The 26,852-nt window shown below is 41.8% G+C and overlaps 1 protein-coding gene across 2 annotated transcripts in view; it reads left to right on the top strand.

Annotated features, from left to right (window-relative positions):
* Nucleotides 1-1,775: 1,775 nt before the first annotated feature.
* Nucleotides 1,776-26,852, top strand: part of SULT4A1 (sulfotransferase family 4A member 1) — a 30,456-nt gene continuing 5,379 nt past the window's right edge. For both annotated transcript variants that reach the window (XR_011142331.1, XM_068951231.1), the window contains exons 1-6: nucleotides 1,776-2,060; nucleotides 19,027-19,157; nucleotides 20,576-20,656; nucleotides 20,766-20,892; nucleotides 24,201-24,295; nucleotides 25,825-25,963. Coding sequence is in view for 1 of the 2 variants with exons in the window: in XM_068951231.1 (XP_068807332.1) it covers nucleotides 1,892-2,060; nucleotides 19,027-19,157; nucleotides 20,576-20,656; nucleotides 20,766-20,892; nucleotides 24,201-24,295; nucleotides 25,825-25,963 (742 nt within the window). In the remaining variant the exon portion in view is untranslated. The remainder of the gene's footprint in view (nucleotides 2,061-19,026; nucleotides 19,158-20,575; nucleotides 20,657-20,765; nucleotides 20,893-24,200; nucleotides 24,296-25,824; nucleotides 25,964-26,852) is intronic.

Genomic DNA, 26,852 nt, shown 5'->3' with positions numbered 1-26,852 from the left:
GAAACATTTCTGCAAGCCACTTTTGTTCCATGAAATAGTATTTTTGATAGAAGCTTTTTGGTGAACTCTTCTTACTGGCTCTAATTACAGTTTGAATGTCTGGAGTTTATTACCGGTAAGAACAAATATATATAAACCACAGTAAGGTCATGATTTATGCATGCTGGTAGATTGAAGAGCAAAGGCAGAAAGTAGCTACTGACCTCAACTGTCCTCACTGTTGCTTTCCCAGAGGTTGTTCCTGTAGAACTGACAATTGGCCAGGACACAACTTCCAGCTGGTTGCTGTTTACAGTTCTGTATATTAAATTTAAATTAGCTACAATGGTACTGATATTTAGAGGCACCTATTTCCTTGTCATTGTAAGCCTCCTTCTACAGCACACACACACTTTGCTGCTACTTTGTACTTATTATTTTTCCTTTTTTTAAGTACTTGCTCGCTACTAGCATTTTTTTATATATGAAGCTTTCAAAGAATTTCTGTTATACTTTAATATCATGACAGAAGCATATACAACTAAACACAAAGTAAAGAATGATTACAAGCTAAAAAAAGCTATCAAAAACAAAACTCCTTACTGACCTTCCAGAAACTAGAGAAGTTTAACTTAGTTGAATTATTGCTCGCTTTTGATTCATGTCAAACCAAACTACCCCACTACCCTTCACCTCTTCGGTGCAGGCAGACCCAAAAGGAGATTAGACCCCTTTTATGCCTTCCTCTCAGGCACCAGTAGGCCTTCTCTACCCTGACCAGCAGCACCTGGACCCTCCACCCCTACTCCCTCTGCCCATGGGCCTAGCCAGGAGTGCTGGTTGAGCTCTAGCCTAGTCCTCCAGGCCTTATTGATAATTAACTACCAGCAGCAGCAGGATCAGGGCTGCTCTGTGAGAAAGGATGAGCTGGGAACTGAGGGTGACCACAGCTTGGGCAGGGCCATGCCTTTACCAAACAGCACCCAGGCAGGGTTGGTGATAGGCATCAGGCAAGGTAAGGTAGTAAGTCAGATCTCAGGCCAATCTGGTAAGTCCAGTGAGCAAGTCAGAATTGGTTGGGGACCGCTGGGCACAGCTACACCTGCTCAGGCTGGGTCTGGGTGCTCAGGCCAGGTCCGGGTGCTCAGGCCTGAGCCAACCTGCAAAATGCCTCTGCACTGTTGGGAAATTTGTTTACCCTACTAGATATGGAGAGGAGGCATCCCATGGATCAGGAGGAGGGCACCAGGATGAAGGGTTTATCGCGTCCCAGCAGGGATGGCGTTAAACCTGAGCAGTAAAAGGAGCCAACGGTGGTCTGTGTTGATGGGAAAAAATGGGTGTGTGCGCCTCCCCAGTTCAGTGCACAGGGCTCGGCGCAAGGAGCGGGACGGGTCCCCTGCGCAGCCAACCGCCAGCGCACTGCCCCACATCACGAAGCCAGTCCGTGCCGCGGTGAAGCCTTGTGGCGCGGGCTGAGCCGTGGGGTTAAAGCGAAGTGGGCAAGTCCTCCCTCCATCCTTCACCCTTGGCCGCTCGGGGTCGTGTGTGTGTGAGGCGGCCTCGCTGGGGGGAGGACAGAGAGGAAGAAAAAGGCGGCGGGGTGGGTGGGGGGAGGCGAGGCGGCGCTGCGGCGGTTAGCGGCCGTTACCGGCGGTTAGCGGCCGTTGGCGCCGCGCGCTGCGGCTGCCGCGCATGACATCACCGCGCGCGGGGCCCATGCGCCGCCGGCCCGGCCCCGCCGCCCCCTCCCCTCCCTCGCCGTGCGTGCGTGGGGCGTGCCGGGGGCAGGGGCTGCCGCGCCCGCCGCCGCTCGCCCGCCCGCCCGCAGGAGCGCCCGGGGCCCCGCGCCAACCCCCCCTCTTCCCCCCCCCCCCCCGCGGCGGCGGCGGCAGGAGCAGGAGGGTAGAGGATGGCGGAGAGCGAGGCCGAGACCCCCAGCACGCCGGGGGAGTTCGAGAGCAAGTACTTCGAGTACAATGGGGTGCGGCTGCCGCCCTTCTGCAGGGGGAAGATGGAGGAGATCGCCAATTTCCCGGTGAGGGACAGCGACGTCTGGATCGTCACCTACCCCAAGTCAGGTAGGCGGGCGGCCGGCCGGGGGTCGCCTCCTCCCCGGCCCGCGGCGGCCGTTGGGCAGCGGCGCGCGGGGAGGCCGCGGCGGCGGCGGCGGGAGAGGCCTCTGCCCGCTGCCAGCCGCGGGCGCGGCGCGGGGGGGAAAGTTGGCCGCGGAGGTGCCCGCCGGTGTCAGCCGGAGCCCCGGCGAGGTGGTCGCCTCGGCGGGGGAGAGGAGGCTGCGCCTGCCCTCGGGCGGGCCCGCCGAGGTGGGGAACCAGCGGAGGCCGGAGGGGGCTGCGGGTGGCGCCCGGCCCGCTGCGCTGCCGCGGAGCTCGGCTGACCTGCCCGCGGGGTAACGGCGCTGCCCCGGGCGGGGGAACAGGACGCGGCCGGCGGGGGGGTTTCTGCTGTGAGGCGCGGATTTACCGTGGGCGGCCAGCCGGGCGGCTCTGGGCGAGCATGTGCTCCCCGGCGCTCTGGCTGCCCTCCTTCAGTGCCGGCAGCGTCTCCTGTTAACGGTGCAAGTGTTTCTCTCTCCAGTAAACGCATCCTTTGGCTGTTCTGTACCACCTGGGTAGCTGTGCTTTCAGTATCGTGTTTCTTCATTTCTTATCCCCTCCGTTTCCAAGCAAAACGTTTAAGCTGAATTAACATGGATAGAGCGCTGTCTGCAAAGAGACAGGCAATATGGTAGCTTTGTAACCCACCTGGTAAAACCCGAAGCAAACAGGGATGGACAGACTTTTTTTTTATTTTTTTTAAGCACGTTCTTGAGTGACTTTTTTCCTGGCAATAAGATGATCCCCTTCTAGAAAATTCAAAGTCCGTTGCACAGAGATAGCATGTGTTTGCTCTCCTAGTACCCTTGTAAAATGATGTTTCCGTATCATAGGTTACCGACTAGCTCTTACCATTTCATTGTTTGTTGGATGTATGGCTAATGCCTGTCTAGTTTTTCCTGGTGTGATAATACAAAATTATGCACCTCTCCCACAGTGCAGTGCCTACTGTCTTATTTCTCAAGGAGTTTCAAACATTTCTACAGTGTTTTTTAACGTTTCATTACCAATGATGCAGTTATGCTGGCTAGTGCTTGATAGATGCGTACGTTAGAGAACAGGGACAGTATGTAGATAGATGGATGACCCCCAAAATGCTAGGATTCAGACCGGACAGCTACATCTTTATTGCTCTTTTAAACCATCTTCTTAAAGATTTATAGCGTACAGGAAGCCAAAAGAATACTATTTAATTATTTCAGCTTATTAAGATTTGAGTGTTGCAAGTTTATGTTTACAATGCTCATGTGTTAGTATAGCACCCCAATTTCCTATTAGCGGATCGTTCAATATCCTCAGCTAACCTCAGTTTCCAGCGGCCAGGCACAACAACTATGCAATATGTCAGCTCTCAATAGCTTAGTTTCCATGGCTATACAATTGGCCATAGAAAGCCAACTCGCATAGTTGTATTAATTTGCTGTTATCTTATGAACGCAGCTGCACTATACTAGGTCTCTCAGATCACCAAGATCAGCGGCAGGGCACTGTCCATACCAACTTAGTGGCACAGCTTACTCTGAGAGGGTTTACTAAGCAGGCCAAGAGAAAGCTAAGAAAAAGGAGGATTGAGAACTGAGACACCAAAACTCTAGGTACAGTGCTGTGTAGATGAGCTGGGAGGGGCAGCCTCGGGACCAGCATAGGTACCAATGTATTTTACTTGCCAAGAAAGAGAGCATTTAGGACAGGTCTGAGGAATCTCCCATTCCCTTCATGGGAACAGGCTCTAGAACACGCTAACAACCTCTGCAAGCCCCAAAAGATAAAAGACCACATTTAGGTGACCTAAATTCTAGAGACCCTTGTAACTTGTTTTGTTGGCTGACCCTACATCTCTTACAGTTTGGTGCCTTATTTAGGGCTTCTGAATCAATTGTCAGAGGCTCTGTTGATTAGAGACAGGAATGCCTGTGGAAATTAGGCTGCCCGAGTGTGGTTCCCCTTGATTTAGCCAAGGTCGTGCAGGAGGTCCACAGCAAAGCCAGAAGTGAATCCAGAACCCCAAGCTCCTCTCAGCTCCTCACCTTAACTACAGCTCCATCCTCCTGTCTCTCAGCAGCATTGATAAAGATTTTGCTCTTAACTATTCAGAGTTCTCATAAAGTTGCTGTAATCAAAAAGTAGGTTTACAAAAAGGTATTTCACATACAGAATGAAATTTTAGGGGGGTAAAGGACCTTTGAAATCTCAATTTTTTGGGGAAATATTTAAACAAAAAACATCATTGGAATGAAATTTCAAGAAAAATTTCAAGAATATTTTTAACAGTAGAGATTAGGAAAAAATAAAAATGCACCATTTTCAAATAGTTTCAAGGGAAAACTTTTTTGTTGTTGTCACGAAAATCAGTTTTGTTTGGTGTTTCACCAGCTCTCCATTTGCTCAAATCAAGGTAAAAATATACAAACAAGCCCTTCTGCTAGATGTGAGAGGCCAGAGCTTCTAGCTCTTACTGGGCCCTATGCTACAATCTAGTAACAGAAGGCTCCATCAGTAGCTGTTGACCATATGTTGGTTTATCTGGTGAAGAAAATACACAAATGGCTTATAGCCCGTGACTCCTGGGGCTCAGGGCTGCTTCGGTATTGCTAGTGGCTGAGGAAGTATGTATGCCATTTTGAAGACATTATACCCTGCAATACAGTTGGAAACATGTGAGATGGAGATAATGCTTGGAAATAGTTACAGATATTGGTGAATTGAGAGGGACCCAAGGAAAAGCTGGTCCTATCATGGTAGAAAATTGAGTGTACCAGTGGCTTTACTGGGGGTAATGTAATAAGCCTAATGGAGAATGACTCTGCTTTAATGTGATTTCCACTGATGGATCCCTGAATAATGATACTCTTTAGATCGTTAATTAATCCTGACACCTGTGTCCAATCAATAATAACAACTTTTGGCATCTGCTGGACTGGGAAAAGCTTGTGCCTAAAACCAAGATACTAATTTAAACAAACATTATGTAAATATATGGTAGTGCATATATGTTTATATACAAGTATATATTAGAGCTGTAATTAGAGAAAACCTTTTTGTCATGCTATGTACTTTTAAAAACAGGTGTGCTTCCGCTCTACTAAAGAAACAGAGTCACAAGTTTAATCTCTTGTGTGACTCTATTTGGAGCATGGAATGGACAAGATGAACAGGACCCACTGGGATTTACAGTAGTTGCAAATGTAACGTGGAATGCCCTTCTACATAGCATTAAATAAATGGAACTCAGACAACAGATTGCTTCAGTGATGAGATTAGGATGCCGTGTTCCACAGGAAACCCACTGTACAGTCTGTCAAAACTTTCCTGGAACCCTCTGGTCACTGTGGGCTTTTTTGTAGCCTACTTGGAAATTCAAATTCTTCTCTATAGACTCCAGAATTAATGAATAAACAAATACTTTCCTGGTATTTCCCCAGTCACCATGCCAAAAGATAGATCATGCTTCTGTTAAGGTTAATGATTTCCGTGGAATTAAACCAATGAAGTATAATATTGGCGCCAAGTTCACGTATGTATTTTGGTATGTCTTCTGATGCTAACCCCTGACTATACATGATCCATCCATTTGTTTTACTCATAACTGATGTACAGTAGCTTTCTTAATTGTTGCCTTTCTTGTGTCTATCAGAATGAATGTGCATTTTGCATTCTTGAGTCAAAGCCCACAAATTAATGTATTTTGCAAAATTGATAATTTCAGAAAGCGAGCTATTTACATGAATAATAAAGCTGTCTGTCCCATGTTGTTTTTTTTTTTTCCAAATAGTTTTCAGAAATCCTGTGTGGGAAAGCGTCAGTGTTGGGGAAACACTTAGCTTTAAGTCCAGTCAGTTCATGAGAACACTTGTTCTTCTGACCTGTTGTCTGATGTCAAATTCAGGTGCTGTGTATGCCCTTTTACTGTCCGGAGGTTCTTTTTTTACAGCATTTTGAATTTTCCCTCCAGCACTGGATTTCTGTAACTATCCATGAGCTTCTAGGAGATATGATGGCTGACTTCAGGCCTTTGGCTTAAATAAGTGCCAACAATGAATTTGCAGATCAGTTCAAGGATGGGTATGTTCATTGGGCTCTCCTCTTTCATAGTCTTTCTCAGTGCTTACCTCTGGTATTGTATGAAATCAGACAAAGAAAATTCACTTGAGTTAGTTGTCCGTTATTTTATGTACGTAAAAGCTTCTCTGTGTAGAGAAGGTCATGCTTTTTGCTGCATCTGTTGACAAAGTGCACACGTTGCGGTTTTCTGTGTCCTCCTGTTGTGTGTGCGCCTCTCTCACTGCATGCATACCGTTCTCTTATCCTCTGCTGTTTCCAGCAGCCCTGAATCCAACACCTGCCTCTTGCTGGGACACTGATGTCTCCTAGTCTTTTCCTTGACTGATGGGAGGAGTTGTGTTTACTGTTCTCTCTGTCCCTTCTCTATGACACGCCAGGGCTCTGTCTACGTTCCTCCATGGCTCGTTTCCCTCATACTATAATCTCTATTATTTTTTCCATGCCAGGGACTCTGTGTGCCCTGTGATTTTTCTTCTGTTATAGGGGATACAGTTCTTTGATCCGTTGACAGTTATAGCAATGGAAGAAGCCACTGGGCTGCAAATCAAAACTAGGGAATTCAATGTAATAGGGAGTTCAATGAGCTTCTCTCATTTGTGTGATTTTTTTCCACTAAAAATCGACAGGTTTCTGCTTCTCATCTAGAATATTCTCTGAATCAGACTTAGGAATCAGAAGCTATTCTATTTCAGGCAAAGGGATGCTTGAAGGATGTAGGTTTATGTACTTTTTCTTTGGCTGTGAAATTGGTTTAAGAATTTCTTAACTCTGGCCTCTTGTTTCTTCCCTTCACCTTCTCATCAGTCTCAGTTGTTTGTGGGATCATCTTATAAAAACATATCAGTGAAATGGCCTTGATTTAAGAAATACACTTTAAAGAAAATACACCAAATGACTATGCCTTGTGTGGAAATCTTGCTTTGTTTGTCTTGTGCAATCCCACCCTTCGTGTTTTTTCTCAGATTATAAAAATCTTTTGGCAGGGATGTTACACTTATCCAGTAAGGATGGTTTCTGGTTTAGGTCTTGGAGGGTTATTGTACTGCACAATAATACTCTTACTATTGATTAATAAGGACCTTACTGCTTGACTTAATAGTATGTGGCTACGCATGGGCTATTCTTGCAGGGGTGTCCTGCAGTCTGTAGACACCTAACTCACCAACTAAGACACCATCTGCGGTTACTGCAGTTATCCACCATAGCAATCAGTGAGTGAGCGATAAAGGTCTGTGCAGAGCTACAGTGATTATGTTGGGGAGTTGCAGCGTCTTTCCCCTCTTACCAGCCCATAAGCATTCCCAGCTGCTGCTTGGTAAGCTGTTGGTAAGTTGTACTTTTTCTGTGCCCTGACTTGCCTAGCTGGCTAGCACTTGCAGTAGCCTCTGCGTGATATGGGAGACTAATAAGCCTAAGCACAGGGAATCTGATTCTCTTCCCACTTACCCAGATTTACAGAGCTCCAACACTGCTGACAGTCAGTCCTGATTTGTGCAGACGTAACTGAGAGGAGAATCAGGCTGAAAGGTTGCCCAGGGATGTGCCCAAGCAGGGGAAGTTTCTAGCCTGGGAGCTGTCAGACAGACAGTGCCGTGAGTCAGCTGCAGGCTGCAGAGGTTAATCCTGGAAATGGCAAGACTGAGGCGGCCTGATGTTGTAGCTAAGGCTCTTGGGCAGTGAGTGAGAGTATCTACGTGGACGTTAGTGTATTAAGTTGGCATATTAGCTTTAATTTCCAGTATTCCCATATGGAACCCCCTCACACCTGCCCAAGAGGTTCTATTGGTGTTATTTTGTAATAACAGTTTCTCCTCTGGCCAAATAGCCAGATTCTCCTGTCGCCTGGGAATTATAAAGTCCTATTCTCTTCCCAGGATATTGTTGCCTTGAGTTTAACCAGGTTTCATTTGAAAAGTGGATTCAGGTGTTACTGACCTAGAGGCATGCCCCAAGAAATCATGAGATTATCATAAAAACAAAATACGTTTGGTATTCTTTTCCTCTGCCCTCTGCTTTGTGAAGCTGTATTGCCCCATGGAAATACAGATATCTGGAAAGCCTCTGTTAGTTTCATGAATGTTGATGAATGTGATAGTTAATGTCTTAGAAATCAGAATGGTAGCACTTCCCTTTATTCAGTTTCTCCTCCTTAAGTAATTTCTAAAGCCCCAGTATCATACGGCTTTAACGCAATATGAACGTACATCAGTTCTCCTACCAACTGGCCAAAAAGAATGGACTTCTTGGGCAAAGAGCAATGGGACAGCAAATTGCATTAGGTGATAGAGATGTGTTTTGTGAGCTATCATTTTAGGTATTGATTTGCAGTGTTCAAATTTGAATCCAGTTTCATGCTCTTGGTTTTTGGTGACCAACGTCATATCCGTCGCTCCTTTCGGGAGTTAAGAGTACAAATCTCTGCTCTTTTAAGTCACTCCGCTGAGTTAACAGGACCACTCTGCTGCAGAAAGTAACACTTGCACAGGAGTGTTTGTGGGTCAGGGCCTTTGGGATCCTGTGATTTGAAAGCTCTTCTGAAATGGGACTGTCTTTTGTTTTATTTATGTATAGCTCAAGAGGCAGTCTAGTATTGACTTGGAGTCTTAAATATTATTGCAAAGCAAAGAAATGATAGATTAAAACACTAAGTAATAAGTAATTGAAGACTGTGGGAAGTTTGCCACTTGTGTGTTTGACTGATTTCAGAGGGAGTGGAATTGAATAGGTCCTTATGTGCCTCAAGCAGGAAATAATGGTGGAGAAGGGAAAATCTGTGGGTAGGGAATACTTGTTTTTGTTATCTAGCTAGCAGTGTCTCTCTTCTGAGCCTTTTATCAAACCAGTGAAGAGATGTTGCTAGCGATGGAGAGAACAAATGGTACAGAAGAGGAAGAATTCTCCAGTTACCTGGTAGGTTTCGCTGGGTCTCTTGCAAATGTAGCATAATTGCTTTTCTACTGTGAAATACTATGAAACTCAAGCAACTTGCTTTTGAAAGCAGAGTCAGGAAAAAAACACTGTTTAGAAAGCATTTTCTGGATATATGCAAAATCAGTATCGACTGGATTAGACAATAATGACCTCAAAGACTAAAGAATTAGAAAATGCCATAAATCATCCCTAAGCCAACAGCCAGTCGTTCTCATTTCTTGTTAATGTTCATCTTTCATACCGAAGATATTAATGAAAGGAAGCAAAATGCTTGAACATTGTACTTAAATTAGATGAAGCACATGCCATTCTTCATTCTCATTATACAATCTTTTATTAAAAGAAGACTTTTCTCATTTTTACTTCAGCGGGGACTCATACAACCTATACAGAGGAGAAAAAACTCTACCTTCTTTGTTGTCCCATATATGTTGCTTCAGAAGGGATGCTGGCCTTGGGGCACTGGATTTGATTTCTTGGCTAGAGAGCCTGTGACCTTGGATAAGTCATTTAATCTCTTTGTCTCCAATGTCTGTTGGAATCATGTGGATGTGTTTCATCTCCTACCAGTATTTGTGTGTGTTATTTATGAAGACAAGAAATCCTCCGGGCCAGAAGGTGTCATCTGCCATTTATATTTTTGCAGAGAAACTTAGCAAATTGTGGCTCTGAATTTAAGTTAAGCATCTAGGTATTAAAGCAGAGCAAGTAGTAACGCTAGTATGTAGGAAAGAGGTTTTTTTTTTTTTTTTTTTTTTCCTCTCCACTCAGTGAGTGGGAGCAACCAACAAAGGGCTGAAAACATAAAGCCCCCAAGATCTCATCACTTTGACCCTGTTCAAATGTTTTGTAACACTTTGGAGAATGCAGAGGGATGTGGCATGAGAGCTGAAATAGTTATGGTTCTAAATACCAAAGTCCTTTATGGACTCCCACAAAACAAATTAAATCAATTTATGTCATATATTAATCCTGTAGCCTATTGCAGATTCAGTAGCAGGGATATGTTTTGCTGTGTGTGTACAGACAAGATAGCATAGCAGAGGAACCATTCAATTATTAAACATTTAAGCCAAATAGGTCTGCAGGCTGGGGAAGCCCGCTGTGAGGGGAGTGACGGGGTACTGAGGAATGTCAAAAAGGAAGCATATTGGGGGCTGAAAGTGTGTAAAGGAAGTTGAGCTAGATAAGCCTGCGGCAGTAGCTGAGAGAGAGAAGGGTGGGAAAAGGAAGAGCACTGGAGAACCAACTGAGGAGAGATTTTTCTTACTAATGCCAAAATCCATCTATAATTTTAAAAATGGGATCTGATTTCATGTCCTCTTAAACACCCTCCATTTGCAGTGGAAGATGTGAAGGCCATCGTCCTTTATAAGGCTGCAAGTTCTGGACAGCATATAATGAAATTAGATCACCATGTGGGATGTAGACAAGGGTGCTGAATTAGCCCATCCAAGTACATGAGTAATAAATTCATCTAAGCCAACAAAATGAGAAAAGAGTGAAGCCGGTGAGATAAGAATCATGTTCAGTAGATACACAGTGGCTATGCGTGCAGCAGTACAGGTTTGTCAGTACGTTGGCCGTTCTGCAATGTCCTGTTGATGCAAGTGTCCTGCTTATGTTGACCGTAAACCTAGGCTAACCATCCAGTTAAAAGCCTGTGTACTGTTGGTCAGGGCTGGCAGAATAGCACAAAACAGCTACAGGCATTGCTAAAATTGGATTGCTATATGCATATATAGCTGAGGTGCACATTAATAATGATCAATATCCGTGCTGCTATTGAATCACTAGTGCTTTCTGTTAGAAATAGTGTACTCTCATCAAGGATTTTGCTGCAATTCTGAGAAAACCCACAGTGATGTAGCTTTGCAGATCCTCTTTCATCCTCCCAATTAGATCTGCTTCCGTTTCTAATTTTGAAAAGCAACAAGAGAAATGTTTGTAGCTTGCCTAAAATTGCAGTTCAGCAGACAGATGGAATGACAGTGTGCTAAACATGAGTGAGGGCACAGTTACCTTGCAAAGGCTGATATTGCATAGAGCAGCTCTTATGATGGATAGCAATAACTTGAGGGGGATTTTGTCTGAGACAAAATGGTTTACTCCCTGATCTTAGACAGCTAGTAGATGACTAAAGAGGCAATGTAGTTTCCTGCATAGAAGGTAAACAATGTTTCTTGAACCTCAAAAACAAAAATATGCTTCTTTTCCATTTTTTGCACTTATAGCTCTTACCTGCAATGCTCCCACATGATAGTATCAGTGTGCTGCCTTCTTGTAATTTCACCACCAGATATATGCAAATACACATTAATGTGTAGGTAGGTTTTTGCCTAAAATTTTCCTGCCAGGGATTGAAACTGGGGCACAGAATTCCATTTTGGATCACTATGCAAGTCTGAATGTCAAGAAAGGCACTTATGGAAGGGGCAGGTATCTTCCCAAACATGCCAGGCATATGGGGAGAGAAACAAGTTCACAGCAAAGGCTAGGAGAACTGTCTCAGCACAGGTTTCTAATATGGATGCTTTACTGTCTCTTGGCTTCTGATGCTATTTCTATCAGCAGAGCTCATTACAAGGCTCTGCAGTTAGCCACAGACCATATTACAACTCTGTTCAACAAAACACAGAAAGGGAGGCAGTTGTCCTAGGAATCAGTGGTACTGAAGATAACTAAGCACTTCTCTTTAACACAGTGGAGTCCTGGAGGGTGATTTTAAAAAACAATGACTTGTCATTACAACAAAGTTCTTTTCTGCATTGTTATCCTTGGTACAGTGTTGTGTTGCCTCTGTGAAAATGGAAGGGAATTAGGCACAGTGGGAAGGCTTAGACAGTGTTGGAGATTAAGTTCAGCTCCTGCTGGGGTAATATATGAAACTGAACGGAAAGAAATAATCTAAGAGCTCTAATATATATCCTCTTTTAAAAGCATCTGCACTGGTGCAAGTTGTTAGTGCCCTTTACCTGCTATTTGTCACTGTTCGTATAAAACTGCCCATAGAGCATTTTGTGTGAAGACTTAATTTGCCTCAGGCAAAGTTTGCCAGGTGAATTTATGCCAAAAAAATAAACTCCTTAAGCTAATTGGGCTGATTTAGCCTTAAGTGAATTGGGGCAACTTTACACAAACTGCTCCACTGGTGATTACATCTGCTGCAGATGTGATGAGCATCCATAGGGACGTGTTTTACCAGCCCAGCTAAAGCGTAAAGAGAAAGTCCATGAGTGAGATACTTTTCCTTTTGAATATTAGATACCAACCTATTCTATCAATGAAGGACATACAACAAAATCTGGGAGACCTAGATATGATAAGGCCGTGGATGTGGAAACAAGCTTGAAAACAAATCCTGACTCATCAATCAGAAGGCAAATAAAAACACGCTGGTGTGTTGTTATTTTAATCTCTAGATTTTGAGCAATCTGGGGACCTGGCTCAGGCTTCTTAGGGCTATTAGTATTTAACTGGTTCTCGCTGCAGAGCTGGTGGCTGTGAGCATGTTGTGACTTATGAGGCATAGAAGAGAAACGCTTTTTGCTCTTGCTGTCCTCAGCAAGAGGCCTTTGCCTTGTGGACCTCTGCCTGCTGGGGCAGATTGGTGGTGTTATGGGTTAGATTCAATGTTAAGGGAGCAAGTGACTCAAACTTTTTTTTCCTGGTTTTATGAAGTCTAAACTAGGCAAAGTAGACAATCTGGATATCTGCACCACCATGTCCACACTGATAAACTTAACTAAGACACAGGGTAATGCAGTGGCAGGCCATCATCTGTGCTGTTTTGTTGTTAAGCGCGTTCCCTGACACAGCTGTGGTCTGTGTGATTCAGCTCTCTGTCTGACAGTATGCTTCCCAGAACAGAGTGGGAGATGGCCAGAGCCAGGGACCGTTCCCAAGAAGCTACGTGGATGAGGCTGTCTTGTTTGGGGAATTTATCTCAGGGGATGTGGGTTCTGCTGTGCTGCATGTCCTCAGGGCCAGAGAACAGGCCCTGGTGTGTTTTATTTACTAGTATTGCTCCAGCTCTAGGATCCAGCACGCACAAAAGTATCGGTAGGCCTTTTCCTCTGAGCTGCTTGTGTTGGTGGTATTGTGTGTGAGACATACTGCATCGTCTGCCTTTCTTTGTGAAAGTGGTGAAGCCTTTGCAGTCGGTGCCTTGTCTGAAATGTGTTGTAGCTAGTTCTGCACTTTCCATCCTTTTCTCTATAGAGTAGTTAGCATCTCAGCATAAAGGAGTATTAGCATTCAGGCTGTTTTTTAAAAAATAGCACCAATACATTAGCTGAGAATAACACTATTTTGTAACCACCTTATTAAAGCACTGCTTTAAAATACTGTATTACATATAGTAGCAAAAATTCTACAGATAAGACGTGTATAAACAGTTTAGTGATTTTTTTTTTTTTTTTTTTTGCCAAGCGGAAGGTGCGTTTTAGTCCGAAAGAACTTTATAGGCTGCAGTTTCCGTCGTTTGCTGTTCACAGCATCTGGTTAAATACAGTCAAAACAGAGCTCAGACCTAATGGAGCCGTTTCTTTGTTCTCTGATGTAAGTCTGGCATCCCCAAATTGAAAGGCAAGCAGAATTTGGCCTATTGGTTTTGTTTTTTAAAAGGAGGCAGCTACGAATGAAAAATAACCTGATTATGAGTCCAAAATGCTGAGACACTGCTTACTGAATATTGTCAGAAATCATGCAGTTAACTCTTCTTTTAAATCTGGTCTTATTTAAGTTATTGCCATAAGTTTCATAAGATCTCGATTCAGTTTCTTCATGTTCCATAGACTTCCCTGGCAAGTGACTATTGATTTTAGGGGCATTAGGCCACTTAAAAGGGCATAAGTTGCAGAGGATGAGTACTTGGCCCTTTCTGAAACTTAGGTCTTCCATTATGTATTTAATTGGGCGCTCAATATTGGAAAGATAACAATTTAGCCTTTATTCTGAATCCTAAGTTTTACCTAGGAACATTATAACAGAAGAATTGGGAAATAGGCTGTCAAGGTGTATGCCTCATTTTTATTATTGAAAGTCTCATTGATAACAATAAAGATCCTTATTCTTAAGCCCATTGGAATTCCAAGATGTAAGAGAAACAGAACGTATGGAGCTGAAGAAATATTTTTAAGGTTTAGGGTTTTTTCTTCAGTGGAAAATCTAGTTTTTCTTCCACTGTTGTAGGCTGCAGATGAAACTGTCATTACTTACCTGCAAATACACACTGAAATTGGTGAAAGTGGAAGACGTTTGTAGGCAATTAGGAGAACTATATGGGGAATTGCTTTACAGCACTTGCTAAGCCAATCTATGACAGCTGTAGCAGCCCTCATTTTTAATGAGCACTTATATCTAGCAATGCTATAAAAAAATTATGAGTCATAATGGGTCCATTGCATTGTATTAGCTGAAACTTGATCAAGCGTTGGTAGATCAAATAAGGTGCAACTAATTGAGAGTGCTAGAAAATCTTTAATACTAACATTAGCATTCCTTTGTTTTTTCTGGATGCTTTTCCAAACAAGGGGGAGAGTAAAAGGAACATATCAAAGACCCTTGCATCCCTGAGCTGCTAGTTTGTCCCATGTTAGCTGATGTGGAGGGGAGAAAACTCTTGAAATAAAACTGCATTAGAAACAGAGAGAAGGAAAGTTTTGCCGGAAGCACCATGCTTTGTAGCTGCCATTTTACCTTGAACAAATCTGTGACACTCAATGGCTGCATGTGAAAGTGTGCCAATGGTCAGAAAGTGGTAAGAGCAGCCAGAGAACAGCAGCATAAAAGAATAGTTCTCCTACAAAGACTAAATTTGATATTAAAAGTAATAAATAGAAATAAAGAGGAATAACTGTGAGGCAATTTGAAGTATTATTGGCTGTCTTGCTATGCTGTCTGGTTGCCCTTGGAGCAGTTGCACCTACTGATAAGCAGAGGCAGTATGGCCATGAACTAGCATTGGTAGTGTTGCTGAGATACTGGCTGTGAAAAAGGGCACAAATGAAGAGTTCCCATTCATCACAGGGGCTTCTGTAGTGGGGAGTGTGGGCTGGGAGGGTTCTTGATGAGTCCTGATTTCTGCACATCATTAAGTATCGCTGAAAAGGACTGCGCAGCCCAATCAGCACGCTTTCAGACTGCACTGACTGGGCTTTGTTTGCACGTGCTCTTATGCAACATAGAATTGCAGGTTCACAGATGATTTAAGACTCTCCTAAAAACTTACCAGTTCTGGCACTGCTGTTTCCCATCCCATCTCTTTCCAGATGCTCTGTGATAAATTGGAACACTCTATTTTCTCCCAAAGCATTGTATTGACATAACAAATGAGCTTGTCAGGGAAGAGCATTTCTCAGATAGAGTGCGCTGAAGTTCCCCAGATGCTGACTGGCTTCCTTTTAATTGGATTTGGATAATCGTAAACAAATTCCACATCTGTTTTAGCATATGACCTTGGATCTAGCAGGGCCAGCAGTCTTCCTCCAGGATGAAATGTGGATCTGCGGTCAGCAGCAGCTGAAAGAAGGGAAGGGTGGATTGCTGGGTACTTACAAATATTGCATCTGGTGCCTCTTGCCTAAAGGCTGACAGCTTAATCCTGTTTTTCAGTGACTTGTTTCCTCTTTGTAAAACTTGCTCATCCCCACTGAGGCATGCACACACTTTCAGAAACATGGGGTGAAGATGTTGGAACATGCAAGAGATGCAAAATATGATGTTTGGTTATGGCCAAGTTTTGTGCTGATTGGGATCATCAAAGGGGATTAAATTCAGCTCTGACACCCAATTTTCATATCTCCTTTAAAAATCTCAGTTTCAGCAATTTATTCTAGCATACCCCATAAAATGTGGCGGTTCCCACACGTCTCTGCAGACATCCTTTTTAAGTCACTTGGTTCAAATGGTCAGTTTTGCTATGCTTTATTCCCAGATGGGGAATCAGGAGCCACACTGAAAGACTCGCATTTACCTCACACAGTAGCTAATTTAATAAACTCTCCTAAGCCCAGTATAGGCTTGCGTCAATCATCACATGCGTATATACAGTATTCCTAGTTTGTCTTTCCAGCCAGCTGCTGTTCTCTGGGATCTGCGCTGACATCTAAGTCTGGTATTTGGCTACCATTGCTGTGTTAAGCCATTGTTTCTAAACCAAAAGCATGTTCGGCTTTGTTTATATCTGTAATTTAGATTTGTTTTTAGTGCTAATAGAGGTGTAAGGAGGTTATGTATATATTTCATTATATATAAAGGCTTTATCTGTTTTTTACTTTTAACCAAATCACCCTGTGGGGGGGGTTAAAACACAGCGGAAATCAGGTCGATGACTGTTTTTATATGAGGCTTTGGGGGATGTGTGTGGAATAAATGATAATTTATTAAGGATGACAAGTAAAAAAAACCAGTTCCCTCAAAAGTTAAACATCTAGTTTTCACTTGCACTAAGACCCTGAACGTTCTGAGTAGAGTAACTGAGTGCTAAGGTAGAAGAAAACGGCCTATACACTGGGTGACAAAACTGAAAAGTTCATGAGTGGGAAAATTCAGGATCAGTGGTCCTCATGCATGTGTAGGGAGGAGAAATACTAACCTTCTGGCTGGCTGGAAACCAGAAGTCTAAACTATCAATCTGCAGTCTTTCCCTTTATAAAACAGGTATCATAGAAATACTGTTTGCTGTGTGAATTGGAGTACGATGGAACACTGGAATATGTGTAATTTGTGTGCATGTGTATGCATACGTGCATGCTAATAATTAGCACTGAGGTTCATAGATTTAAAGCACTCTTCTAAAGAAGCTGCACTTGATCAAGGTTTTCATTTTTCTGACAGAAGCATATTTAGATAAAAACAGTGAAGACCTTTGAGCTTCCAAAGGCCCGCTTCCTTCTGAATCAGAACCCTCCTTCCCTGGGCTTCCTAGACTACGTGGATCACAGGCCATCTCCTGTGTCATCTCTGCAGTGCTCCATGGATCTGCTAGCTGACAGGCAAAGTCAAGTGCATGGCCTAGGGTATGAACTCAGTAAAGCCATGGAGGCTGCACTGCCTGGCTTTCACTCCTTAGTTATCTGATTGACTTTGTGGATGTGCTGTACTGGTGATGTTTCAGCACAGTCCTGCCTCAACCCAGCATCCCTCCTGTATTCATAGAAGCGCAGTGTAGATGGTTTCTTTTTGCCTGGAGAGTAGCTGAGCAAGAAAAGACTGTGTGTTGATGTTTATCCCCACGCAGTTATTCCTTTTCCTTTCATGGAATAAGTTTGCTGTAATAGCACTTCTCTTTGCAAGTGGAATCGGAAATGCAGAAATAAATTACAGAGAGCCACAATGTCTCCTGTCAGAATAAATATTTAATGAGAACAAGGGTTGTGCTGATAGAGTCTCAAGGACTGATACTCACTGGTACTAGATGTATGTTAAAGTCCAAACATATATTTTATATATTAAAATTAAAATGCAGGTTTGTATTAAGTCTGTGACAGCTGTCTCTGTGGGTGATGATAACGTAAAAGCTTTTTTTCTAAGCCATTTTCATTTACCCACCCATACATTGGTAAGGAAAGAGGAATCTTACGGTCCAATTTTCATAGATATGCATTCTTTTACAGACTGTGTTTTCTCTAACCAGCCTCTAAAGTACAACAGCCTTTTTTTCCTTTTCTTAGCTCAGACTAAAGAAGTTTTAAATGATGCACTAATTTTATTTGTGTTGGAACAACATACAAGAATATGTACAAAATGTTAGTGTGTACAGTCATGCTAATTAATGTGAATTAACCGAGGACCAATTTTCAAGTTACAACAGGACCAAAAGGCGTGACGTCTGAATTTGCAGCTAATCTTTCCAAGAACATGGAAACATATCTGTTGAAGCGGATAGGCATGGCCTTTTAAAGAATTCTGAAACGATTGCTTGCTACTTTAGGTAACACAAGAGAGAGATGATAAATCCCTGTCTCATTTTCCTTACTGCTCACAATCCTTAAAGATTTGGTCAATCTGTCATGATATCCAGGGTTTCCTTTCCCCACGTGATTTGTCATTTCAACCATGGGGTCCTCTCCCTGTTAGCTCATTTTGACCTTGCCTCGTTCCGTCCCTCCATCTCACCAAAAGCCAGTGCCCTTCTCTTTATAAGCCTCTGGTCTGATATCTCTGAACCTTTGTTTGCTTGTTTTGAGGGTTTCCTACCCTCCGCTCCTACCTGCCGGAAGGTAAGGTCAGTTGAAATAATTCCTCTGTTCAGACTTCATTTTGGAATACCTATTAATTTTCCAAAGTAGAGTCATTAAGGCTAAAATATGTATTAGTTGTTTTGTAAATTTCTTCAAGCTGGACAGAGATACGTAATTGGGGCCTCTTAAGCTTATGACTGACTCACTGTGCATTGATATACTCAGTGGTTTATCCAATCCATAAAATGGAAGTATAAATAGATTCTCAAATCATTACATAGCAGTAGAATTGCCTGCAATTGAGAATAGAGGAGATGGTGTCAGTTTCTCAGTGCTGCCACTAACATATTTTGTGAACTGGAATGATCTCTGATTTTTTTTTTTTTTTTTTATTTCTAAAATGGAAATAGTAAAATTTACCTAACTAATGTTCATAGTGAGAAATTCAGTGTATGCAAAATGCTTTCCAATTCATATACATGAAAGGCTTGGGAAACAAACAGATTTACAGTTAAAGTGTTACCAAAGAAAAATCTTGGATATTTTGAGTGAAAGGAGATCTGAACATGTTCAAGATAAAACAACAGTAACCAACACACTACAGTAAACACAGTAGTTATGGACTTAGTTCACAGCAGACTCTCAAGCATGAAAGTTGTCATTATTTCTGTGTCTGAGTCTCCCTTCATATGCTTCTGTTTAGATAAGGAGTATAATACAGTCTGTTCTCTTTCATTGTTTGGTTTATGCAGGGACAGGCTTGCTACAGGAAGTGGTATATCTAGTGAGTCAGGGAGCTGATCCAGATGAGATTGGACTAATGAATATAGATGAACAACTTCCAGTCCTAGAGTACCCTCAGCCTGGTCTGGACATCATCAAGGTACAATTTATTTCAAAGAAGTCTTCCAGCATTTGGGTATCTTTTTCTTAGGCTCCGTATTTATCATTTCATCTCATCCTGTGTCCTTGTCCTTTTCATCACTGGACTTGCTCAGTTTGTTGGAATGATTCAGGGTATTATTAGGTTACTTCAAAATTGCTTTTATTAAGCCTTATTTACTCTATTATGTTTTAAAATATGTTTCTTGATGTCCTAAATGTCTTGGCAACGTATTTCTGTAGTGAGTCCTGAGCCTCCTTTGCTTATGTAAGTAGAAGCTGCCCCAATGAGACAGATTTGCTTTGATCCCTTCCCTGAATTTGCAAAGAGGAACTTCAGATAGAGAGATCTATAGACCCACTACTCTGGTTTTACAGATTCAGATCCTTGTAGACCCAGGATCTGTGGATCTACAGACTGTGCAGTGCAGTTTGAGGAGTTTGGAATATTCTACATGAAATGTCTTTCATGCTATTAAAAATCATTCACGGAGAGACTAATGACATAGCATATAATATGATCCTGTCTTTGCTGTAGCTAATTTTGATGCAAACATATCTGGGAATGATGAAGCAAACTACTGGGCTCCATCCTAAAACATCCACAGTGCCTAGCTAAGGCTAGCATGGATAGCTGTAAAATGGTTCTAGGAACCACCAACAATAACATCAGCCTACTTTGGGCTGAGAGTATTTGTGGGTCAAAGATTGTTTTTCTTTTTCATCTGAGTGAGGCCTAGTGCAATGAGACCCTCAGTGTTTAATGCAAATAAACGACAGCATAGGGACTGGCCTTGGTTTGAATTTACACGTTGTTATCTATATGATGTGATAGCAACTTGATCCAGTATCAATTTATGCAGTTTTAACTACTGGAAGATGGTTTGTGTCATAAGACGATTATTGTCTCAAATTACAATAGAAAAATATTCTGTGTGAAAAGCGTACTCACTCAGATGAACCTTTGGATTGTTTGGCCTAAATCTGATGATAAATTGCAAGATTAACATTTTAAAGTGAAGAAATTTAGCATACATTTTCTGAATCTCTGTTCATTCAGAGCTTCTGATGTTTTTCAGAAAATTTCAGTGGGAGCATCACTGGGAACAAAGTTAGTCTGACACTAAGAAGTTTGGGACGATTACATTGCCTTCCTGAAAAGGTCTTACAAATGGAAGCAGTTTGAAAAAGACCACTTTTTGCACGTTCTCATTATCCATCCTTTTGATATTTAAGAAACAGATGCAATTCCCTGACCAAATTCCTGGTTCCAGACCCCTATTAGTTTAAGAAGTGAATTTGTGAATGTAACACAGTACAATAAAGAGCTTTAAGTGTGATGGTTCAGGGGAGCTCGGGACGTGCCAAACAACTGCCAACGTGCCAACAAGAAATGTGTCTCCTTTTGCTTTATTTTAGGAACTGACATCTCCTCGCCTCATAAAAAGCCACCTACCATATCGGTTTTTGCCTTCAGACCTGCATAATGGCAATTCTAAGGTAAAAATGAATTCATTTTTGATTAACTGTACCAGCAGCAGGTGTTTACATGCTTTCGGAAACAGGGGAAAAAGTCCTTTCAGTAAGATAATTTTTCCTCCTTTCATAGGTAATATACATGGCTCGCAACCCCAAAGACCTGGTGGTGTCTTATTACCAGTTTCACCGTTCCCTAAGGACGATGAGCTACAGAGGAACGTTTCAGGAGTTCTGCAGAAGGTTTATGAATGACAAGTGTAAGGAGATGTTCCCTCTGCGCAGGCTGTTACACATTTATTTTCATCTCTGCGTTCCCTCTGCAAGTGCAGAAATGAACTGCATAAAAGTGCATTTCTGTTTTCTGTCTACAGCAAGGAGATTGCTACAAATGCAGGGCTGCAAGGAATTAGATTTGTCCATGCAAACTGGCCATACCTTGTAAATAATTGTCTTACAATATTTGGATGCAGTGGTATTCCACTTCACTCAAGAAAAACTCTGGTCTACTTCTAAAGTTCAGTTTGCCAGATGGGAGGTATCGTATGGAAAGTGCTGAGTGTTCTCAGTTATCTGTTGACTTCCATGGGAGCTCACTGTGCTTGGCCATTTCCCTGGAGTCATTCTGTTCCTCCGGGGATTTGTGTAGCAACTTCTTTAATGTTGTTATTTCATCCTAAAACTCAAGATTTGTCCCTAGCAAGATACTAGTTAATGCACAAAAATCGGTAGCTCACATGAGATTGATCTGGACTGCATTAGTAAGTTGCTGTCAGCCCCGTTGAGTTGGCAGTTGGGCAAACTTGTAGGCTTTTACTTTCCGAAAATGCACCATTATAGCGAGAGTACAACAGCCTGCATTACAACAACTGATCAACTGCTCGCTGACCATTTTGCCAATGGATTGTTATTCTTTCTAGCCAGCAAGAGAAAAAGTTTATTAGCATTTTTTTTTTTACTGCCTTCTCTTTCTCTAAAAATCTTCTCTGTGATACCTTAGTGTGACGCTAAGAATTCGCCAGAAGCCTTGTTCTCTGCTCTGAGACCAGGATTTCCCCTAGATCCTGTGTAGCAAACTTTCCTTTAACCTGGAATTTGGAGAAACCGATGCTAAAGGAACTGTGTAATACTGAAGGGAGTTTTTTTTTTTTAAAAAAAAAAAAAAAAAGCAAAAGCCAGCCAGTGGTGATTAATTATAAACCCTTGCCATGTGGCTTTATAAACCCTAGCCATTTTCTTATGCAAGTGTGTGCAGAAAGGGTAAACGCTCTCCCTCCATTCCAGCCCACCTTCAGCTTTTTCTGTTGCATTCCCTGAGAATGGGAAGTTTGTCTGAAGCCCACGAGCAGGGACTTCAAGAGTAGAGACAAGGAAAACACATTAGAAGGCCTTCTAAGTTGCAGGAAGATTCTTTACTCCCTTTAAGTGTATCATGAGTTATTTATATCTTCATCTTGTAGCAGGTAGCTGATTTATCAACCTCCTAGAGTCAATAAAACATTACAGCATGTTCTGTGTATCCATAATCGTGCAAATGGAGTGTTTTATAATGCAATAAATTTATCATTTAGCTAAATATTTGCATCTCATGGAAGCAATGCAAGAAGCAGAAAACCTACTTAAGAAGTCAAAGTAGTTCTGGAGGGAGAAGCACTGAGCCATCCCACTCTCTTTACCCCTCCTCAAACCTGGCCATCTTGAAACAAATTCACTGCATGTTAGCTCTGTTGTTTGAAAGTATACATTTGAATGGGCAGGAGATTAGTCTTGACTATGTTAATTCTTTGGTGTTATCTTCTAAAGCTTGAGGGAATTTCTCAAGTAAAATGTAGGTAAACTCTGCTAATGCAATCTTCTGTGGATTTTGCTCTCTACCATTAAGAGCAGCTGGGAACGTTTTTTTTGCTTGATCGGTGTGAGGCTTCTTGCGTGATTTTCTTTAGGAGTCTGTGGAACAGAAAAAACAAAAATGGAGTTTTTCCACATAGCTTGATAAAAATTGAAAATGAATCAGCTGACTTAAAAATGGCCTACAATATATGATTTTTTTTCTATGAAAACTGACCTCTTTCTGTAATGAAAATGTGCCACCAAAATAAAACAGTATTTTTTTCCAGGGAAAAAGGTGGCTTCAAAATACAAAACTTAAAAGAATTAACACTTTAACATTTTTGTTAGCTGCTTTGCTGAAAAGATAATATTTGATGGCAAAAAATGTCGAGGAAGAATGTGAAAACCTATTTGCCATACTTACTTAACTCCTGCTTTGATTATCTGAAATACTTTGAGGGAACTCATCACTGATAAATGGATATTCAGAATGTGTTTCTCCTTGGGTTGTCTTTCTGGTAATATTGACAGCAAAAGGTATTCTGTAGATGATAAAGTGTTGACTTGTGCTAGACCCAAACAAATTGATTGAAATCAGTGCAAATATGGACCTTATCAGACAAGTAAAGGAGGAAAAGTTATAAGGGTGTGTTAGGACTCCAGTAACCACTGCTTCCACAGTGCTGGGGGCACAGCTCCTCCTTGGACAGCCCCTCAGCTTTCTTTAAGTCCCAAACCCCACACAGCAGATGTGGGGAACTGAGGTCAAAGCTGCTAGCGGTGCACAGCAGGTAGGAGGCATAAGCTTTTCGTCACTGGCAACCCTGTACCTTGGGCCTGCTCACAATTTGTGATACATTGGGAGTGCCCCATCACATCACCTGATGGTTGGAGGGGTAGTCAACCCCTGCCATAGACATCTGATTGTAGCCCAGATTTACTTATCTATACTACAGATACTACTGTACTTATAGTACTGTATCTGCTGCAATTGAGATAATTGATAACAGTATAATTGAGACCATGTTCTGGCATATCTACAGGAATGTTTCTAGTTGCATGGACATGTTCAGAAAATAGCAATACAAAGAGAACAGACCTAGATTTTGCCCCCTAGAGGGGGCAAAAGATGTAACAATAAACAGAATATTTATTCTGCCAGTAGATTTTTAGTTTTCTGGAAACAACAGCAAAGCGTATTTATAGGTCTGTTTCCTCAATACTTGTCTAAATAAGAAAGGACAATGGTTGTTAGCAATTCTTAGCCCATCGTAGAGGATGCTCTATTCAGCTGTCCATTGATGCTGTATCTAGCTTCTAGGTGAAGGAAGCCGCAGTATGATACGTTAATTGCAGGAATTCAGAGGCTGGAGCCACTGATGATTTGCCTCCTGCAAGGATATCTTTGCAGTTTTTATGTTGACTGAACTTCTGTCAATAGTGAGGCATTATTAATACTGAGCTCCAAAGAGGTCCATCGTGAAGTATGCTGCTTTTTCAGTTGAATATCTTTAGGGGTAAGTTAGTTCTTCTGAATGTTCCAAATTGATAGAAACTTTACTGTTTTTTCAGCTAAGTTCCTTGCTATGCACGGCAATGGGGAAAACCAAACACAGTTCGCCTCTGTATCTAAACCACTCCAGTTAATTTATTTTTCTCCTTTGTTTCTTTCTGAAGAGGGATTAATAACAAGTGTTCATATTCCTCATGTAAATCATAATATCTTCTGTATCTGTAGTAGGATATGGTTCATGGTTTGAACATGTCCAAGAATTCTGGGAACATCACATGGATGCCAACGTACTTTTCCTCAAGTACGAAGATATGCACAAGGTAGGTTAGTTTTAGCGAAGAGATATTTTGATTACTTCAGCGTCATAGCATTTAAAATATATCAAGTAAAAAACTTGGTTCTGTTGTCCATATTTGCGCTCCCCACTGTTTGATCTCGTCTGTAAAGCACAGGCATCCAGTAGCTTCCATGGACATCCCGCACTTTGGAAAACCCAGTAATGCACTCAGGAATCTGCCTGCATTCCAGAGGCACTTAACTACTGGCACAGAAGGGAGAGATGGCGTAACTGCTGAGTGCTTGTTACGCTCAGCCTTGGGCATTCATTTAAAAGAAATCTCTTACTCTGTATGCGATACCAATGAGAAAAAATATTTCTCATAACTGTTTTGTCTAACATATTTGGCATTCATTCTGATTATTTGGGTGCCTATGAACCAATCTTGAAAGCAATTAGGGATGAGAATGTGGCAAAAAGTGAACATAATTCTTGGGTCCTTATAGTATGTTGGCTAACAAATCCACTTTATTTTCAATCAGGATTTTATTGAAAATAATACATAGAACTATGTAGATTTCCATTTCCTGTTGCAATAATATACTTTTGAGAATTAATGAAAATATTTAAAAATGCAGATTTGACTAACAGCTGGAGAATTAATGCAGACGTAGGAAAAACCCAGCTCCTATGCCTAAACGTGCAGAAAGGCAAAAGCAGGGTAGAACTCAATAAAGCTGGGGAAATTTGAATTTGAACTCAAAGCCCAGCAAATTATAATTTGGGTTTTTTTTATTGAATTTCTGATAGAGTGGGATTCTAAAAGTGTGTGTAACATATCTGGAATAACTTTAAACATTTTGTAGCAATGACTTCAAAGCCATCATTCTGAATAACAAAATATTCCCAACTGTCCACTGAAGGATGCTGCTGAAAATTGGGGGCATCACAGTACCTTTCTTCCTAAAAAAACATTGCCTTTTTTTTTTTTCCTTCCCATCCCAGAAGAGTCTTATTCATATATTTCTGAAGGACCCTCTTTTGGGTTCTGGATACATAAATTAACGACTGCTCGTTCTCAGAGACCTCCTCACCTTATCTTTTCCTTTCAATCTACATGAACCCATTTCCAGAAGCTTGACGGTGAAGGAGGAGCTGTTCTAACAATTGTAGTCACGCATTTTACCCAGCTCAAAAGGAAAATAATTCCTTTTTTCCGCCCCAAATATGCTGGTATTCCAAAGTGACCTCTTAAGGGTGTGATGTTGTCTGCAGTGGGAAGCATCACAATTATTTTGCAGTTCCCTGTTCTCTAATATCTGAAGAAGCAAGTGTATGTCACTATGCTTTCTGCCCATTTGTCTGTCTTTCCTGAATAAGTTGGAAGATGTGGGTTTATTTTCAGCAATTTGAAAAGTGGTAAAAGTTTCAGATACTGATGTTTGTGCAACTTAGGCATTTGTACTTTTCATCTTCATCAGAACGCAATTCATTTTAAAATTAATCTCATTTAAAACATACATTCATTTTAAAAATTAGTTTATTTTACAATATTTTAACATTCTCTTACAGGACCTAGCAACAATGGTTGAGCAACTGGTGAGGTTCTTAGGAGTTTCTTACGACAAAGCACAGTTGGAATCCATGGTGGAACATTGCCATCAACTCATTGATCAGTGCTGTAACGCAGAAGCACTTCCTGTTGGCAGGGGTATGTTTGAAACCCACAGTAGACCTCTTGTGGAAGTTGCAGGAGGCAGCTGACAGATTAGTAATCTCCAGGATGTGTTAAGATGTTGCCAAAACATTGCTCTATAAATGATGGGAGGAAAATGATTGCTGGTGCAATAGGATGTTTGTGGCGTTTGTTTTGAGGTAAAGCAGAAGTGACTAGAAAAGAATGGAAACATTCACGATCAGTGGTGCACGTTCACCACCACCCCGACCTGCTTTGTAAGAGAAGAGGAAGTGTCTTTGGCTTACTTCAGTTGATTGAACTGATTTGGCTTACCTCAACTATTCAGGCTGAGAAGATGGCTTGGCTCCTTCTGACCTTTGGCATGTCAAAGCCCACACAATTTCATACAATTCATCCTGGCGTGAGCCTGTGTGTTTCTTTGTATCAGATCTTCTAGCATAGCAGATAATTCTAATTTGAAGGCATCAAATGACAAGAACCTGCAGTTTTCCATATGAGCTTTTTCTTTTCATTGCCTACGTCAGTTGTTTAAAATGTGTACTATATTTCTAACTTGAATTTGTTGAGGTTTAGCTTCCAGCTGTTTGTTCTTGTGAGGCCTTTCTCTAGGAAACTGAAGGGCCTTTTGATCTACTGATACATCTGGCCTTTGAAAACGGCAAGAAAAATGATCCTCTCTCAATCTTCTTTCTGATAAGCCTAACAAAGTGAACTCAGAAGTCTCCCTCAAATTATTTTCTGTAGGGTGCTTTACAGCACTTAACAGCTCTTTTTAAAAATTAAGGCATAAGAGCTAGATGGAGAATTCCTGTGTTAGCCTCACAAATACTTTATCCACATATAAAATGGAATTAAAACTGGAATTCCCCTCCCCCCTTGTTTTGTTTGTCCTTCCACGTTG

Source organism: Struthio camelus, chromosome 1 (assembly GCF_040807025.1).
Source record: "Struthio camelus isolate bStrCam1 chromosome 1, bStrCam1.hap1, whole genome shotgun sequence".
NCBI lineage: Eukaryota > Metazoa > Chordata > Aves > Struthioniformes > Struthionidae > Struthio > Struthio camelus.
Note: the sequence above shows the minus strand (reverse complement) of the source record. Positions and strands in the feature narration are given on the sequence as shown.